General features: G+C 40.4%; 1 protein-coding gene across 18 annotated transcripts in view; it reads right to left on the bottom strand.

The window, feature by feature from the left end:
- Positions 1-1246: 1246 nt before the first annotated feature.
- Positions 1247-17030, bottom strand: part of Camta1 (calmodulin binding transcription activator 1) — a 777226-nt gene continuing 761442 nt past the window's right edge. For 10 of the 18 annotated variants that reach the window (XM_021243596.2, XM_021243599.2, XM_021243605.2 and 7 more), the window contains 4 exons: positions 16650-16843; positions 15845-15919; positions 13224-13254; positions 1247-4462 (listed from right to left, as the gene is read on the bottom strand). In XM_021243596.2, the coding sequence (XP_021099255.1) occupies positions 4430-4462; positions 13224-13254; positions 15845-15919; positions 16650-16843 (333 nt within the window). In that variant the 3' untranslated portion in view covers positions 1247-4429. The remainder of the gene's footprint in view (positions 4463-13223; positions 13255-15844; positions 15920-16649; positions 16844-17030) is intronic. The other 8 variants (XM_021243595.2, XM_021243598.2, XM_021243604.2 and 5 more) reach the window with 1 other exon arrangement.

The following is a 17030-nucleotide window of genomic DNA, read 5'->3' as shown; positions in this document are numbered from 1 at the left end:
TGGCGCGCGTGGGCCTGGCTCTGCAGTGCAGGTGAACAGCTTCAGCTCTCGGTTCCCACCGCCGCCCTCGCTGGCGACATGCCCTGGCCAGTGGCGCATTGGGCACTGGGAAGGGATTACTGTCTTTGAGGAAGGGGGAGTGGGCCAGTGGACCATTTCTGTAGTCTTGATAGTAGCTGGGAGAGTGAACGCGCTAATGCTTAATGGCCCAGTTTAACCTAGTGATCCTGGGGAAACACCATGCTTTTCCAAGAAAGTTATGGAATAAAAGGTCCTTTGGGGATATTTATCATAGGCTTGGGGCGAATTAGGTTCCCTTTATGTTCTCAATAGTGACACAAATGTATTTGTCACTGCACGGACCATATCATAATCCGGCAAAGGGAGACTTGGCATTTGACTAGTTTCTTCATTTCTGTAGTCCCCACCCATAACACAGACTTTGATTGGGCTATTTGTAAAGCACTTGTTACTGAACTCTCCTACCCAGAGACAGTCTCTCAAGGGACACATACAGTGACAGGTCAGTTGGCCATCTCCCAGACAAGTGAGAAACACCGAACTGTCTTTCGAACTGAGTCAGTGAAAAGAGAAATGTTAACTGTAACGAGAGCCACAGAAGTCCAAGATGAGTAAACAGAATTTTTCAGGCAAAGGATGAACAAATACCATGAACAAAGATCGCACACAACAGTGCGCAGACCATCAAAAGGAAACAGGGCGGTTGGGCACAGGTGAGACCTAAGGCAGAGCGAGCATAAACAAGCAAGTCAAATGTTACTTAGAGGCAGGGGGCTCTAGAACCCACTCAAGACTGGAGTGGGGGATTCATCATGCAGAATTTGGCAGTTTTGAAATGGATAGGATAGGCTGTCTGCAGTGAAAGGGAATGGAAGAAAGATGACAAAGTACTTAGGCTGATGGTAGTTAGAGGGAATACTCATGTTAAAAATTAGGATTTTAACTGAAAAGGTGGATTTAGATCAGCATCTTTATCTTTCAAATAACTGCACTGTCTTAGACAAACGATTGATGTGTTGAGAGAGGCTTGTGCAGACAGGTGAAAAGCTTTCCTCTAAGAAAGCAGCTCTAAAATGTTTTCTTTGGTGGCTATATCTGAAATGTAATATATTCAGTGTCAAAACACTCTCTGAATCAGAAGGAAATATTTTAAATTATTACATAGGGTTTTTAACATGTGCTCAACATGTTGGATTTCAGTATCAAGTTAAAGCCAAACACACAATATGGGGAAATTTTCTTCATTTTTAATTTACAGCAGAAAGAATATAAAGCATTCAGAAAACATTTTCCATATTTTAAGGGCAATTCAAAACATTTTGCATGGTTTCCAGCAGCTGAGTTCTTCAACAGATCCATTGGTTCAATGATGCTTTACATGCACAATTACAAAAATAAAACTTACAAAAAAAAAGACATCTAGACTAGTTTTACATGCAAGTCTCAGGGACCCCCCATTGGGTGCCAGCTACTGTGTGGAACTGCCATAAGCGTCCGTGCAGCCAGAGAGGGGTTGGTGTTGTCTTTATTTTGTTCACACAGTACAGCTGATTTTGAATGGGTAACAAGAATAGCAATTAAATCTTCAGGAGACAGAATAAGGTTAGCTATTAGTTTTATAATGAAATCCTACTCCTGGCACTTGGGAATTCAGATTATCCAAGAAAGCTGCGCTTACCTATCATCGTATATTCGAAATTAAGATTCACAACCAAGAAAAAGCGGTCAGAAATGCTTTGTTTCAGTGGAAGTGCATTTTTACCTCACCTAGGATTCACAGTTGTACTGGTAGGTTTTGAACCTACTTCCTATCCCTTCCATAAAAACCTCCTAATTCGATTTAAGTCTCTATCATCTGGAATTTTATTCAGCTAAGAATGTGGCATGTGAAACATTAAAAAAAAAATGTGAGGGTTAAAGCAAATCCACTGAGGTCATTACTCCGGTCAAAAGATCAGTTATGTGTACTCCATAATAAATGGAATAAATGTATCCAAATTCAGTATTAATATAGGATATTCTGAAAGAGCTGGCTTTCACATTCTGTTCCCAGTTATGAATGCAATTGTGTGTTGGTAAATTACTCAGTGTCCTCCTACAGATCAAAGTGTGTAAAATAATAGGCATTGGGGGGGGTGGTACTGCAACAGCTGCAACATAACCCACACATTTAAAAACAAAATTGAGTCAGGTCAGTTTACAAATGTACAGGTGGCTACTAGTTGTGGGGCTGTCACTGTTGTCAGAGCTGATCACAAGCAGAAAGACATATACTGTACAGTAATTCGAGGTTGGCAGTGAAAGGAATTAAAAAACAAGTACAATTATAGAAAAGGCACCAAGAGCACTGACCCCAGTTTTTACCGCAATCTTTTTGTATCTACCTTCTTTCTAGAGACACCAGTTTAAAAGCTTATTTGTGAATATTTTTAGGCTTCACAACAAGCCTTGAGTTTTAACTCACAGTTGGCAGCCAGAACCAAGTACAAACATCTCAGCTTCACACCAACTGATCCTCAAACCTAACCTGGGGATTTTAAACTGGCATCAGCAAATGCAAACTTTATCCTTTCAATCTGACATTAGTAGTTTAATTTTAAAAGCATCAGATTTCTTTGGCTCCTCATTATGTGGAAATAATAATACACCACGGCATCTCTACAAGACCAGTCTCTTTTTCACTTTCCCCTTTTTTACAATTTAATTTTATTACAGTTTCCGATTTCCAGCAGGAGGTATGAAAATGTGACATTTTTCTACTCTTCATACTATTTCTTTTGTCAGGTTCTGATCATTCTACGTGTTCTTCATTGGAGTGAGTGGATGGTGTTAAGTTATATAAGGATTCATTTTATGATTATCTGTTTTGCAAAAGTAACTTAATTTTCTTAAGCAATATTAGCATTCACATTACTTGGCACCATTGGCAAAAAAAGTTTTAAATAAAATAAACTAAACTCCTGGTAGCCAAAATTAAATGTAAACATATCCTTTGTTTTTAAGTAATGTTACTCTGCCTTTGTTCCTAAGTCTAAATACAGTAGCTCTTTTTTTTTCTGCAGTTTAATCATGCTTTAGCAAAATGTTCTTCTAAAGAACATTTAAAATAAAGTACTCTTATAGTGAAATAAAGGTTTTTTGTTTCATTTTACAGACCATAGCCACTAATGCTTTGCTTTTGTTCATTTCTTTTTTCTTGATTTCATGCACATATCTCTGTTTTAATATATACAATATATACAAACAATACATCCACATTTTTCTCGCTCATTCAGACAAAACTATACAAATAATTTTATCTTGCCATGTTATTGACCTTTGTGAATAAAATATTTAGCAATTAATATAATCCCTTTCAAATATTTTCTCACTTTTCATTTCTACTTTCTATATATACACAGAAACTGCTCCATTTGGATGAGATAGAGCCAAGAACATGGAATTTACTGGCCAGAACGCAGCACCACACTGGTCGTTTAGGTGGCAAATGTCCAGGCAAGGTTTATGATTCCTCGGAATTACTAGTTTCCAAGGTTACTAAAAAAGGCTACATGCTTTACCAAGTCTTTAAGTAATTCTCATTGCACATGAAAGTAAGGCAAAAAAAATTAAAGTGCTGAACATGAGAAAAGGGACAAGATGATTACTATCCTCGCAGGTTCTTGGGAGGTGGTGGGGACATGAAAATAAATTTAAACTCTGTAAGCTGTTTCTCATTATTTCCCATGCATTACCCGTTTACTACACACCCGCCCCTCTGCAAATTTCCACAAGACATTAAAAACCTGCAGATTTCAAAAGTTGCATTAAGTGTGCTGTAGAGATTAAAACAAGTGAACAAAAACGAAATAAGAACTAGTGAAGAAAATGAGAACACATGGACCCAAAAAGGATTTGTATGCGCTAAGCCCTCCACTGAGAATCGAGCCCACAGATTCAGCTTCTCGGAAGTAACCACAGGTGTGGGTGCAGCGTTCTCCTGTCGCTAGCATATCCCCACCTTTTCTTATCTATATTTTTGGTATAAATATTTGTACAGTTCCACATGATGTTTGAATACAGCCCTATGAGAAGGAAAATGGCCCCTTAAGAAGAGGAAGCCTCTTTCAATTCCTCCTGGTGTCTTGTTTTCCTATGATCCAACAGAAGATTGAGTTCCAAGATGTCTTGCTGATCAAATTAAAAGTTGTCCATGAAAGTGCAAATGCAATGACCAAAACATTCCTGTTAAAATCCTGCAGCTGTTCTCCCCAAAACTGCAGAGGGATTGTGTGTGTGTGTGTGTGTGTGTGTGTGTGTGTGTGTACATGTGCGCGTCGTTGTTTTTGTTGCATGTCTCTGCTAAAAACAGAAATGAAAACAGTCTGAAAAGCAATGTCACATTGCTAAGGGATGCTGCTGTATGTCTTCAAGTTCCTTGGCCTTTTTCAATTCTTTCACTCTGGAAGAGAAACAAAACAGAATACCAGGCGGTAACTATACAGAGAAGTTGTGATCAAATAGAGGAAAATGCTATTACAGTCCCTCTGAAATGAAAAGCCAAGACAAAACCCCTTTTGATTGACAGCAAAGGAAGCTCCTGTGAAGTTGTGGAGAAGACTATTCAGGAGAAATGACCCTACTTACAGTGATTTTTTAAAAATAATTCTAAAAAAAAAAATCTGAAACTTTTCTCTGCATCATATGTTCTAAAACCAGCAGAATCCAATTCTATTGTATTAAATCAAGTGTAATAATAACTGGCTCATCTTAGAAAAACTTATTCCAGTAACTTTAATTCCCAATAATTAAGTAATTTCCTATAATTAATTCCATTAATTCCATGTGATAGAAACTAGGGAAACTGCATGCATATTTTAGATATTTCTAGGGACAGAATTACTGCTTTGCTCATAGACTCGAGACTGTCAGCCTGAACATGATCATGAACACCTGCACAATTCTACTCTTTCCTCACGTATCGTGGAGTCTTTGATTTTCACAATGCCAGGCTTTCCTCCCATTCCACAGTGAACTTAAGGGATATTCAGGTTCCTTCTAAGAATTCCCAGATGGATATCAGTAGAGTCAGGTGCTGAAAAGGGACTGTGTTCTACTTATCAGACACACTGTACACAAATGTAAAATGGATCATTCATATCGGCGAATTATTATCACCTGCAGCCTTTCCCTGTGACTATCTAATCTGTCTACTGTTTTGACAGGGATCAGACCCAGGGCCATTCTGCCACTGACTGACATCCCCAGCCCTTTGCTTTGCTTTGAGGCAGGGTCTCACTGAATTGCGCGGGCTGGCCCCAAACTCGCCATCTTCCTGCTGCAGTCCTCCAAGTAGCCGTGATTTCAGGTGTGCACCACTACACCTGGCCCAGTTTACATTTGTAATGTAAAAATCTGCCTTTCTTTTTTTTAATGTGGCACCTGATGTAGATGGGTGCCAGGGAAGTGGCTGTAAGAAGTGGCTGCACTGACAATTTTCAGCTTGTCTTAACAGCAAGCAGAATGATCAAACGAACGTTGGTACACGCCATGTAAGGCAGTGTGTAGGGCCACCCACCACACACAGCATTTGTTTCCCAAAAGTGGGTGGAGAGGATGATTGTGGCCAAACAGAAGCTGGAGTTTCTGAGGACACCTCTTAGGCATGAAGAGGAAAAGTCTAATATGCTACAGGCCTAGGCAGAGGCCATTGATATATATTCCTCTGATCTTCTCAGGGTAAGGTCTTGCCTATAATCTTACATTATACCAGTAAATTAAAATTTTATTTTACAATGAATGCTAGTTTGCTTTCTAAATAGACTTTTGATAACACTCAGGTAGGAATAAAACATCCTGCAAATAACAATAATAAGTTACATAGGTTGGGACTCAATGGAATGACACATATATTCTAATAGTAATTTAAGAAAAAATTTGTATTTACCACCTCCAAGTAGAATCATTTCTGAGTATTCTGCAAAGCTGACATAATCTCTTCAGAGAGAAGATGCTCTTTCAGAAGAAAAGCTATCATTTTATCATTATTCATACTATAATTACTGTCTGAAAAATTACTTGTCTGACTTGCTACATATACTAAGCCAGTTTAGTCTTCATGTGATATTTATAAGTGACAGTGACAGGCAGTGTATGTCCCAAACTGTTGAGTCCTTTCCTAACAGCTACAGTTAGGATATACTGCTATGTTCCGAACTAGATCCATATACTGCTTAATTTTAAATCTTATAATTAAAGATGCCATGGTTTATTAAATTTTAGGGTAATTTGAGTCCTATTACAGTATAAAATTGTGCATCATTATAGGTCCCTAAGTTTGGACATGCATATGTGATAAATCAATGGCTTTTAAAAATTGAAACATGCTATTTAGTCTGTGTTCAATTTTTAAACATGCAATATCTATACTAAGATCCCTTGAGCTGGAAAAATGCAAAGGCATGCACGGATGCCAACGTTACTTTTGGACATGCAGTATCTGTATTGTGCAGACCTGTTTGCTGAATTACTACAAAATGTGCATGCTACTGCCGACTCTACACGGAATTTCTGCATTAGTACAGAATTCATTCACAAATATGCAAGTGACCCCATCTTGGATTTCTACAGTTAAAGAATTCTGAACTCAAAGTCTGGTAGCAGAAACACAGATACCCATTCACAATTTTGTAGAATGAACAGAAATGATTTAAAAATATTAAGTTCACCATAGAGATGAAATAAAAAGGAGCATAAATTATAAACAAGAAATGTTTTATGCAGTTTCATACCAAAGAATCTGTAATCAGCTGGTCAGAGTAGGTATAACTTAAAACTTTTTTTTCTAGTTAAAATGGTCACATTTGTTTTGGTGGGGTTCTGTTTCTTTTTCTGAAAGAAATTTAAAAATCAACTAAATTTTCATAAGGTTTTGAAGTTAATGTGTAAATGCTCTGCTATAAAATTAAAGGCATCCTCAGTGTTGAGGAGAGGTGCATGTCCACATACAAAGTCTACACAAGAAAAAGGAGAAGATTCTAGTTTTTAGACATGTTTTCTGGGCTTTGTGTAACTCCTGAGCTAAAGTAGAAAATTTAGTTCTTAGTTTCATCAGGAAGTTACCACAAGTGCACTAGGATTATAAATGACATCAAAATAACTTAAAAATAGTGTAATTTTGTGTGTTCCCAGAAGGCTCTTAAAGGAGGGATTAGAGGAAAATATGTAGTCCTCACAATTATCTCTGATAAAATTAAGTCCTCCCATTATCTCTGATTTGTAAATGTAGAATCTTAAGATTCTGCCTTTATACACCCTATAAATCTTATAGGAATTATTCAACCTGCCCCGAATCATGTAGTTACTAAAAGGCTATCCAGGAATGTGAACCCACGTTTGACTGACTTTAAAGCTGGTTGTTTTTGTTTTACTACTCCCCTGCTTCTAAAATATTTCTTAAGATAACACAGAATTTTTTTAAATTCTTGTTTTATTGGTTTTTCCAAATGAGTCCAGAGAAAGCATACATTTGGAAGATTTCAACAGTATGGAATTGACAATTATATTTTTCTCAATTCTAAAATGTCATCCTTTATGAGACACTATGCCATGGGGCAAAAAGACCTCACATAAAACGTACTTGTAAATTTAATAACACAGTTAGATTTAGAATCCAAAAACATGCATAAAAAGAATGTGCCTAAGAGTTAAAGAAGACTTTAGCCTTGTTTGTGATTCACGGCTCGTGCCGATGTGAACTTACCTCTGAAAGTGCGCCTGAAATTGAGTGTTACACAGTCTGCCCTACTGAAATCAGTATCTGAGGGTAGGTTATTAGGATGAGATGGGGGGCCTAATTTTTATTTTAAATCATATATCAATTGTATTAAATACTGTTTGACAGTTATATTGTCTCCAAAGAAAGAGAAAATGATTATGTCACTAAAGTTATTTGGATCACCTGATATATTAGAGTTTTCAACAAATTCTAAGAAACAGGTATTTCAAATCTATTTTGCCTTGTTATCAGTCAAGGACACAAATAATCATTAAAAGGCATATGCTAACTAAAAATACAACTTTACCAACAAGGATACACAATAAAAATTTAACAATTACTATCTCAGGGTGGTTGTCTTTGCTTATTTCTAGTTCCAAAATTTGCTCCAATGAATATCTACTTCCTTTGTTATTTCCACTTGTCAGTTTTTAAAAGAAAAGGTCTATATTACCCTATCCATCTGTTACAATTGTGTCTTATAAATGTTGCATACATGTGACATAAACTGAAAAATTCAGTGGAGGAAAAATTCATTTAGACCAAAATCAGCTGGCTGAATTCATTTCACTGATAGTACCTGTGTTAAAAACATTAACTTGATGAAGATAGACCTGAATTTCATGAATTGGAATTATACTTGAAAATCCAGTACCTTGATCACCGAATCCATATACTGTACTTAGAATACAGGTACTCAATAAATTTTTGTTGAATTATGTTACACAAACTCAGCTAAAGGTTACTTAGTTTTTGGTACTCTTAAGGAATTACAAATATGAGGCTCATTCAGGGCCAGTAAAACTGAAGCTTCAGATACCCAGGTAATCTTTGAAAAAATCCCATTGTAACTGTACTTCCTTCAGAAGACCTGCAAAGCAGTCCTTCTTCAGGACCTAAAGACAAGTAACACAGGATGGCTACCATGGCTTCAATAGGCACAAGGTGACGCTTCCCTAAAGAAACCTGTGTGGACCTTCTTTCAGAAACCCATACCAGTAACTTGGAGAGTACTCCTCCTCCTCCTCCTAGCTTGCAGTTATGGTAATCAGGACAGCAAGACTTTGACCTGTGACCATTCAACTATTAAAATTAAAGACAATCCCAGGATTTCCCCAAGCATTCTAAGTTGAAAATGAGCACCACTTTGGGATACTGTGGCAGTCTCAACCAAAAAAAAAAAAGAAGAAGAAGAAGAAGTTGCATCCTAATGTACTGAAGTGATGTAGTAAGCAACAGCGCTGAAAGCCAGCAGAAGCCCACGGGGTTTATCTCCATCAGACGTCCGATGGTAACTCATGGTAAATGAAGTAGGCCTGCTTCAGAAACTCGTAGCAAACAATGGCTCCATGGAAAAAGCATAAGGCAAAGCCGCTTCATTACATCTACTCAGTTATGCTCAGCCAGAGAAATGTTTCATGAGTCAGTGCATCTCAGCAGGTATATTCTTGCAATGCTGGACGTCAAAAACAGGGCAGCCCGATGCGGCTTTCTGATTAGTTAGTTACCTGTTGCTCTGAGAGCTGCAAGAGCTTGTGGGGGATTTAAGAAAAGAGAGAGCTTGCCATTTTCCAGAAATCTCATTTGGATTGCAAAACAAAAAAGACAGAGAGGCCCAGTAAGAATGACACAGAGCATGTTGCCTGCAATTTAACACACACCACTGTGCTCCAAAAATATTCATTTCCTAAAAGAGGCAAGTGAGACAAAATTACTTTGGAGATTAAAAATAAATCCTTATGACACATCCCACATTCATTTCTTACTCCTCCTGGATATACTGGGCCACCTGGAAACCAGGCCTCATAGTGGATTTAACTAAAGCAGGGTGATATCCCATTTGTTGACCCTAGACCACGGTTTACTTTTCCCAGTATACTTCCGGGGCATTGTCAGAAAACTGTCCCTTGGATCAAAGCATATACAACAAAGCAAAAGGTGTAAGCATTGCTTGCAAAAGTTGGTAAGGTCCCACTGGAGACATATCACAGGGTTGCACTCAAAAGCAACACAAGCTCACAAGCTGCTTTGCTGCTGCTCATCACTACTTACCAAAATTACTGGCAGGTTCTGACCAAGGTAAGTGTTTGTAAACCCAGCTTGCAAATACAGAGGAAAGCTGTTGTTTAAGAATTTGTGCTCAAAACATGCTATCTCATTTTCCTTCCATTAGGTTCTTCTAAGTCAGTAGGATAGCTTCATTAAACAGAAGTAACTAGGCTCCCAATTTACAAGAAATAGGTTATTTAATACCAGAATTTCCAGGGCCACTACTAAGGACCGGAAATGACCGTGCAGGCTATGAAGCCCTCTTGCAGAAATATGATGTCATATAGAGAAGGGAGGGACGTGACTAGAAAATACTTCTCAGAGAATGGTCTCCCTCATCTTTGAGAACAGCTTCTACTGCCCTCAAAAAAGAAATGTCTTCGAGAGAAGTACAAAACCATTTTCATCCAAAAAAGAGGCATTTTTTAGGGCAATTAAATTTCAATATAGTGAGGATTAAGTCTGTCATGTAATTCAACAATTTGCTATTTCCTCTATGTATAAAGCATCTTGGTTTTTCTGATATAAAACTGAGTGACATCCTGTCAGATATACTAAAAATCCAGCCAGAAAGAGGTATTTTCAGCATATACACCTTGAACATTTCTTAAAGCTTAAAAATCATTCAGTCATTTGCTCAAGGTGGTTTATCACCTAGATTAACTAAAAGAAATAATTAAAAGGATGATTTAAATATCTGTGTATGACAAAAGTTCTCTCCTAAATGGACAGCTACTGTGTCTGAGATCAAAAACCAAACCAAACCCCTGACAGGATCAGGAACCCAGTGAGTCCCTTTTCAGTTAGTTCCAGGTAAATGAGGGCTAAGCCTGAAGGACAGCCTGGATAAAAATAAAAATCAGCTGGACTCAGTGAAGGCTACTTGCTGGTTTTTTTCTTAGCCTGTCACAAGCACTGGTAAGCCTCGAAAGACCCAAACGGTCCTCTGACAGCTGTGCTGCTGGACCAAACCTAGTGTCCCTGAGTTCTGAGGCCTGACAGAGCCGCCCAGTTAGGCGGCTGTCTGCTCACTGGCCTGGGAGCCCAAATGCTGTGTCACAAAATTTGATTCTTTCCATTTTCAAATATTATTTTCAATGTATAAACCTTAAATGTCTTAAGTATAGTGTACTTTATAAACAAAATAAGTTTTTTTGACATAGATCACAGGAAATAAATCCTCCTCAGAGAATGCTTGGCTCCCAAGAAAATTTTTAACTTGGGGACTGTTAAGATGGAGTGCCATTGTGACTTCTCTGAGGAAGAGAGAGGGAGAAGAGATCTTATCGATAATTAAACAATGCCATATATAAACTGTTCCTCAATTCATACAGTCAGATACACATTATGGCACCTCAAAGCCTCTCAGCCCCCTCTCTCAAACTCCCTAACTGCGTGAGCCATAAGGATGTTATGAAATTCAAACTTTCCATGCATGAGAGGGAGTCTTAGGAATTCACAACAGAATGCAGCAGGCACTACAGAAATTACAGTAGGGACTCTGGTTGGCATTGAAAAACACCTTTAGAAAATGTACTCTTAAAAATGATCATCAACATACTAGACAAGCTTCAAAAATGCATAAGCAACCACTTCTAATAAAATGTTGGTTCCTCAAAGCAGGCTCTCATCACTGCACTTAACATGCAAGATTCCACAATTTGTGGTTCGGTTGAGAACTAGAGCATGCAACTGTTCTCTCGGAGGTTTTTCAATGGAACGAAATATTATCTATATATGCAGAGGGTGAGATGGAACAGAGAGGGAGATAGGGAGAGTCTTGTCTCTTTTCCTCTTAAATTTCAAGCACAGACATCTCTGAGCCAGTTCTACTGCAGGGACTGAAAATGCTTCAATGATAACTACCTAACACTAAAGAAGATTAGTTACATGTATACATGTAGTTGCTTCAAAAAATTTCTCTATCAACTACTAACGTGGTTTTAAAACAGGCAAGATGATCTTCAGTAGAGATAAAATCATCAATCAGAAGAATTCATAAAAAATCAATTCTAGCATCAGGTTGGCATACTTCAGCCTGTGGGCCAGGCCCAGCCCCAGGCCTATTCATGTGATTTTATCAGAACACAGCCTCAGCTATTCCTTTATTCACTGTCTTTGGCTGTGTTCAGGCTACAACGAACGAACCACGCAGATGGACAGACTGTATGGCCCACAAAGTCTAAGACACTTACTCTTAAGCCTTTTAATAAAAAGTTTGCCAACCCCTGCCTCAAAACATAACAAATAAATATTAACATCAACATAAATCTAGTCAGATGGGGAATATTTTTACAAACATTAGAAGTTTTAAGATTCTTTGAATTATGGCTGTTTCTCAGAAATCTCAGAAGTGACCAAAATATTGGGCAAGATCAAGAAGAGGGCACAGTGAGTGTGGTTAATGGAGATGACTCCCCGCTATGCCTTAAATCCATCTTCCACTAAGACTGTAAGAAAAAGTTCCAGTTAATTGAAACTCAAGTCCAGTGTTGGTAAATTAGTTTTCTAGCTTTAAAAAAGTTTCCTGACACTACAGCTTTTACTGTATTCAAGCGGGTTACAGTTGCACCTGGCAGAGGGTCTTGCCTCCCACGAATACTTACAAATCGGCATCGTACTGTAAAATCTTGGGAACACTAACAGTGCCTATTGCATGTCTATCTGTGGCAACGTCTTTAACATATAAATTCCCCGGGAATAGCCACTGCCAACTGCAATCTAAAATGCACAGGTTTGAGAGACTGCACCCCACATTTTCTCCTCTCAGTGGTCTGAGGATGTGCTGGGGTCTGCTTTGCTCCCTTCTATAATGAATGTTCTGGATGGTTCTGGAAGGGCAGCTTTGTACACTGACTCACCTCACACCACAGGGAAGACTGATTTAGACAGTGACACTATAGGAGCAGGGGACATGGAAACACTGATTCTAAACAAGAAATAGATAAGTTAAAAAAAAAAAAAGCCTAGTATTGCCTAGGGAGCCTTCTTACTTTAAAATTTTGACAAAGCCAGTCGCTGAGAAAATTTCATGTGGCAAATTACTTTAATCACAAAACACACTTGCTTAATGTTTTCTTATGATGTAGCCCTATTAAGATTTAAATGTGTGTGTGTGGAAGGCGTCTTCCACAAGTCCAAGCATGCCCTGCGGCCAACTTGGAAGGGCCCTCCCTCTTATTCATGCATTTCTAAATCTACTGTTTGTGACTGTTCTCCTGTTGTATAAAGCATTAGTGTTAGTAATTAGGGTTAGTTTTTATCTTATTTTATTTCATTCAAGATGGATGTGAAACTTACTGGCATACCTAGGCTGCAGCCCCATGCAAGCAAGCAAAAAGCAAAATATTGAAAATGGAAGATAAAGATAAACAGGCTAGCGGGCAGCTAAACTCACCCTTTTGTACAGCCTATGGTCCACCAGGGGGCTTTAGACAGTAAAACAACACCAAAGAGCTATTAGCATATGAGGGTCACAACAGAAATCTTATAAACAGCTTTATTTCAACCAAGAGTATAAAGTGGTTTTTTTTGTTGCGAAGGAAGAAAAGGAGCGATGGTGGGGTCTGTGAAATGACAGGCAGAAGATTGACCAATTTATCTTTAAGGCTTAAAACACACGGGGGCCACATGACTTAGAAAGGAGATTCTCAGTGACTCAGATTCTCAGCTACCTGCCTATGGGGAGGCGTCCACGAGGTCCTGTATAACACCGACCTTACTGCTTCTAAGGACAACAAACGTGAAGGTTTTCCTTAAAATAGTATTAAACAAGCCAGAATGGAAACAGGATTGTACACAGCCTAGGGAAAACAGAAACTTCAAACAAACCTCCAGGACAGATACTCAGGATTTCAAGCTTCTTAACTGAATATATTAATTGGATATACAGGAATGGGAAGTGAAATCTAGTCTGATGTAGTCAGTATACACAGAAGGCTGAAATGCCTGTATATTTCTGCTAACTTCTCAACTGTAAAAGGTCAAGAAAAGACCAATAAGAGTCTTTATTTTGTGTCAAGTCGTGAACAGACACTCAAGAGCCCATACTCCGATGTTCTCTTCATAATGGACCTTCTCTGTCGCCTCATGAGGTTGTGACTAGTTAAAACATGATCCTACGGAAAGTGGAGAAGTTCTTCTCTACTGGTTTACAAAAAGAGAACCCTGAAAATAGGAGTGGAAGGGTTCCTCTGCTCAGCCTACTTTCGGGGAGGCAGCCTTCTATGCATTCAGGGTTTGTTTAGATGTCTTACTCTCCCAACTTACCACTGTAAGCACAGGGTGTAGCTGTGGGAATAAACAGATACAAAGGAAATAAATATAGGACTTCCTGTACTTTTTCTCCTAGAGCACTTCCTGTCTACGTGTCTTCAGAGTTCGAGGACAAGACCAGAAGAAATGAGTGGGCAGAGTACAGTCCCATTCAACCTATGAACATTCCGGTTTGTTTGAAGCGGCCTAAAACAGATCACTGTTAAGGAAATTTTCTTGAAAACGGAATCTGTGGGAAAGTAGATGAAAGGAGAGGTGCTGTGAGACTGTGCCTCGTGTGGTCGAGGCCACTGGTTTCTGCGCTGGGCAGAGCCTTCCTGAGGTCTGCATTTTGCAGGTAGAAGAGGAACAGGGAAGAAGGTCTATGGGGAGGGAAGCTGCTGGGGAGCACAGGGCCTAGGGGAGTCCTTGGTCTTTTCACCACATGAAGGCATCAGCTGTTCTTTGGTTACCAACACCTTAATGTCAGGAAAAGGATGACTGAACAGCTGATCCTGGTGAGGCTTGCAGAACCAATTCAGGAGGTCCCACCCATTCGGACTGGCTTCCACCGACAACCTCACGGCTGGCTACGCACTTCTTGACAGATCTTCCTACTTTAGAGTATTCGTACTGGATCTCACTTGTTAGCTCTGAGCGGGGGCGCTGTGGGGCCTGTTCCCAAGCACCCCTGCCCACTCTCCAGCTCCAGAGCACCCTATCTCCTAAGGAACAAAAGCTCCTTTAAGTTCCTTTTAAAGTTCTCATTATTGTTACCATGGCAGCTGTGCATATTTCCTCCTATTGCTTAAGTACAAGTATGCAGTTAGACCCTATTCACTCTTAATGGCAAAATATTTTCAAAATGAGCAACCACCTCTTTCTTTTCAGAGTAAGAAAAAGCTGAGGTGAGGTCCCCAGGCATCAAGTTAAATATGGAGCACCATCAAAGAGGAAAGGGACCAAGTAAGACAGGCCATGCTGGAGCCTGCTGTAAGTTTGCGACTGTTGGCTGCCCAGCAGAGGCACAGCCATGGGAAGGTCAACCGCACACGGCTCCTGATGCTGCTGCTAAGGTCCCAGGCTGAAATACTAATCCAGGCAGAGGACACAGCACCTTCCTCCAGCCCCCGGAGTTGAGGTAAGAACCAGTCGTCACGAAGACCACTAGCAGATGCTGTGTCCAGGACCCTGGGCTCTCAGGGGGCCCCTCCTCCTAAGCGAAATTCACCTGTAACCTCAGTCTACCTCTCCCTGCCAGGTCCCACCCAGGAGTCTTTCCTGGTCTTCATCACACACCAGCTCCCGCTGATAACCGACACATCCAGCAGGGGGCAGCAGGCATCTAGCGGAAAGCCCAGCTCAGTAAACCTGGATGATGTTTGGGGTTTCCTTTCCGCGAGAAAAAGAAACCACTTTCTGTTTGGATGTACGTTTGCACAGGAAGGATGACTCTAGTGCAAAGTGGCATATAAATAACAGATGAAAGAGAAGCGTCAATTAACAGCTGGTCCAACTCAATTATACTCACACTCCAATCAACACACAAACTGACTGGCACAACCTCCAGTGTTGGTGAACACGCAGTACTGCTGCGGTGGTTTCCAGCAGTCTCGTGGTAGAACTTAGTGCCTAGCCATTTGGATGTCTACCTCACATTTGGCGGGGAGATTAGCATTACCCGGGAGTTAGTGGGTGGTTAAGAAGGTTAGGGTTATTTTATCATTCTTGAAGCTTCAAATGTACAGATGAGGATTGATGTACCTGTGGCGGCAGCGACGTAGAAACCTCATTATTTTCCGAGCAGCTTGGTCCTGCTTTTTGGTTAACAAACTGCTCCTGAAAAAAGTCAGAATAAATGACTATCATGAGCAGGGACCCGTAAAGGCTAAGATGCAAAAGCTAAGAACTGATTGGTGTGGTGCGGGGTGCGTAACAGAGCCCGTGTAGCAAGGGGAGCAGTGGAAGTGCCTGCTGCCCTCACAGTGCTGAGTCTGGGGTGGACGTGGGGACCCCAGTCCAGTCTAAGGGGACACATGAGCCTGGAAACAATGTCCCCTAATGTCCTGTTACCACTCTCTAAGCCATGCTGCTGAGAAAGGCACCTGACACTAGACACACTTCCTTAGTTTAGAGGTCCATTTGCTCGAGTTTGACTCTCTGGGCTACTATCTGTTGCATAAATCAATGTGTTTTACTCTGCTCAAGGATTTTTAATTAGGCTTTCTAACCCTGATTATTCTTCTGAAGTCTTCTATGCTCCACAGTTTAGACTAGTAAATAGGGTGACACTTCTTGGAGCATAACCTTTGGTCTCGCCAAATTTTGACAGAAGTTGAAATTGGCCAGAGACACCAAAATACAACAGGGCAGGGCTGGGCTAGAGAGAAGGAGCTCAATGGACAAAAGGTGCCACAGCACAGCTGAAACTATACAAAGCCACACCGCCTACAAGGTTCTGAAAAGGAAGTAGCTGCGCATGCGTCAGGTCCCAGGGAGCCCGGGTCTGGGGGGTGAACCAGGTGCCCTCTGGGCTGGCCCTGCACATGCCGGGGCCTCCGCAGCCCACCTGAGCTTCTGCTGCACGATCACCGCCGTCCGGCGAGCCTGCAGTCTCTTGCCACATTTCTTGTAACTCCGGTAGTACTTCTGGATCAGCACGGCGGCACGCCGGCTTTGCTGGAACTTTTTTTGTTCATAGTAACTTCGGAATTTGCTCTGGATAAGGATGGCCGCCTGGGTCATCTTTTTATAAAGTGCATACTGCAGGGGAAACAGGAAGGGGCAAGACAGTAACAACAGGGCTGCACGAGTCCGTGTGTCCCGCAAGCTCGGGAGGGAGGAAAAAGGCCCCGTCCTCCCTTTCTCCTCCGGTCTCTGCCTGAGCTTTCATCACCGAAGAGGCAAGTGAGGAATGTCTCCACCTACCTTCCCAAATGGAAAGGACTGC

The sequence above is a fragment of the Heterocephalus glaber genome, unplaced genomic scaffold, assembly GCF_053883595.1.
Source record: "Heterocephalus glaber isolate CG9 unplaced genomic scaffold, H.glaber_assembly_v1.0 deba00001447, whole genome shotgun sequence".
NCBI lineage: Eukaryota > Metazoa > Chordata > Mammalia > Rodentia > Bathyergidae > Heterocephalus > Heterocephalus glaber.
The sequence above is the reverse complement of the archived record's forward strand: the minus strand, read 5'-3'. Positions and strand labels throughout refer to the sequence as shown.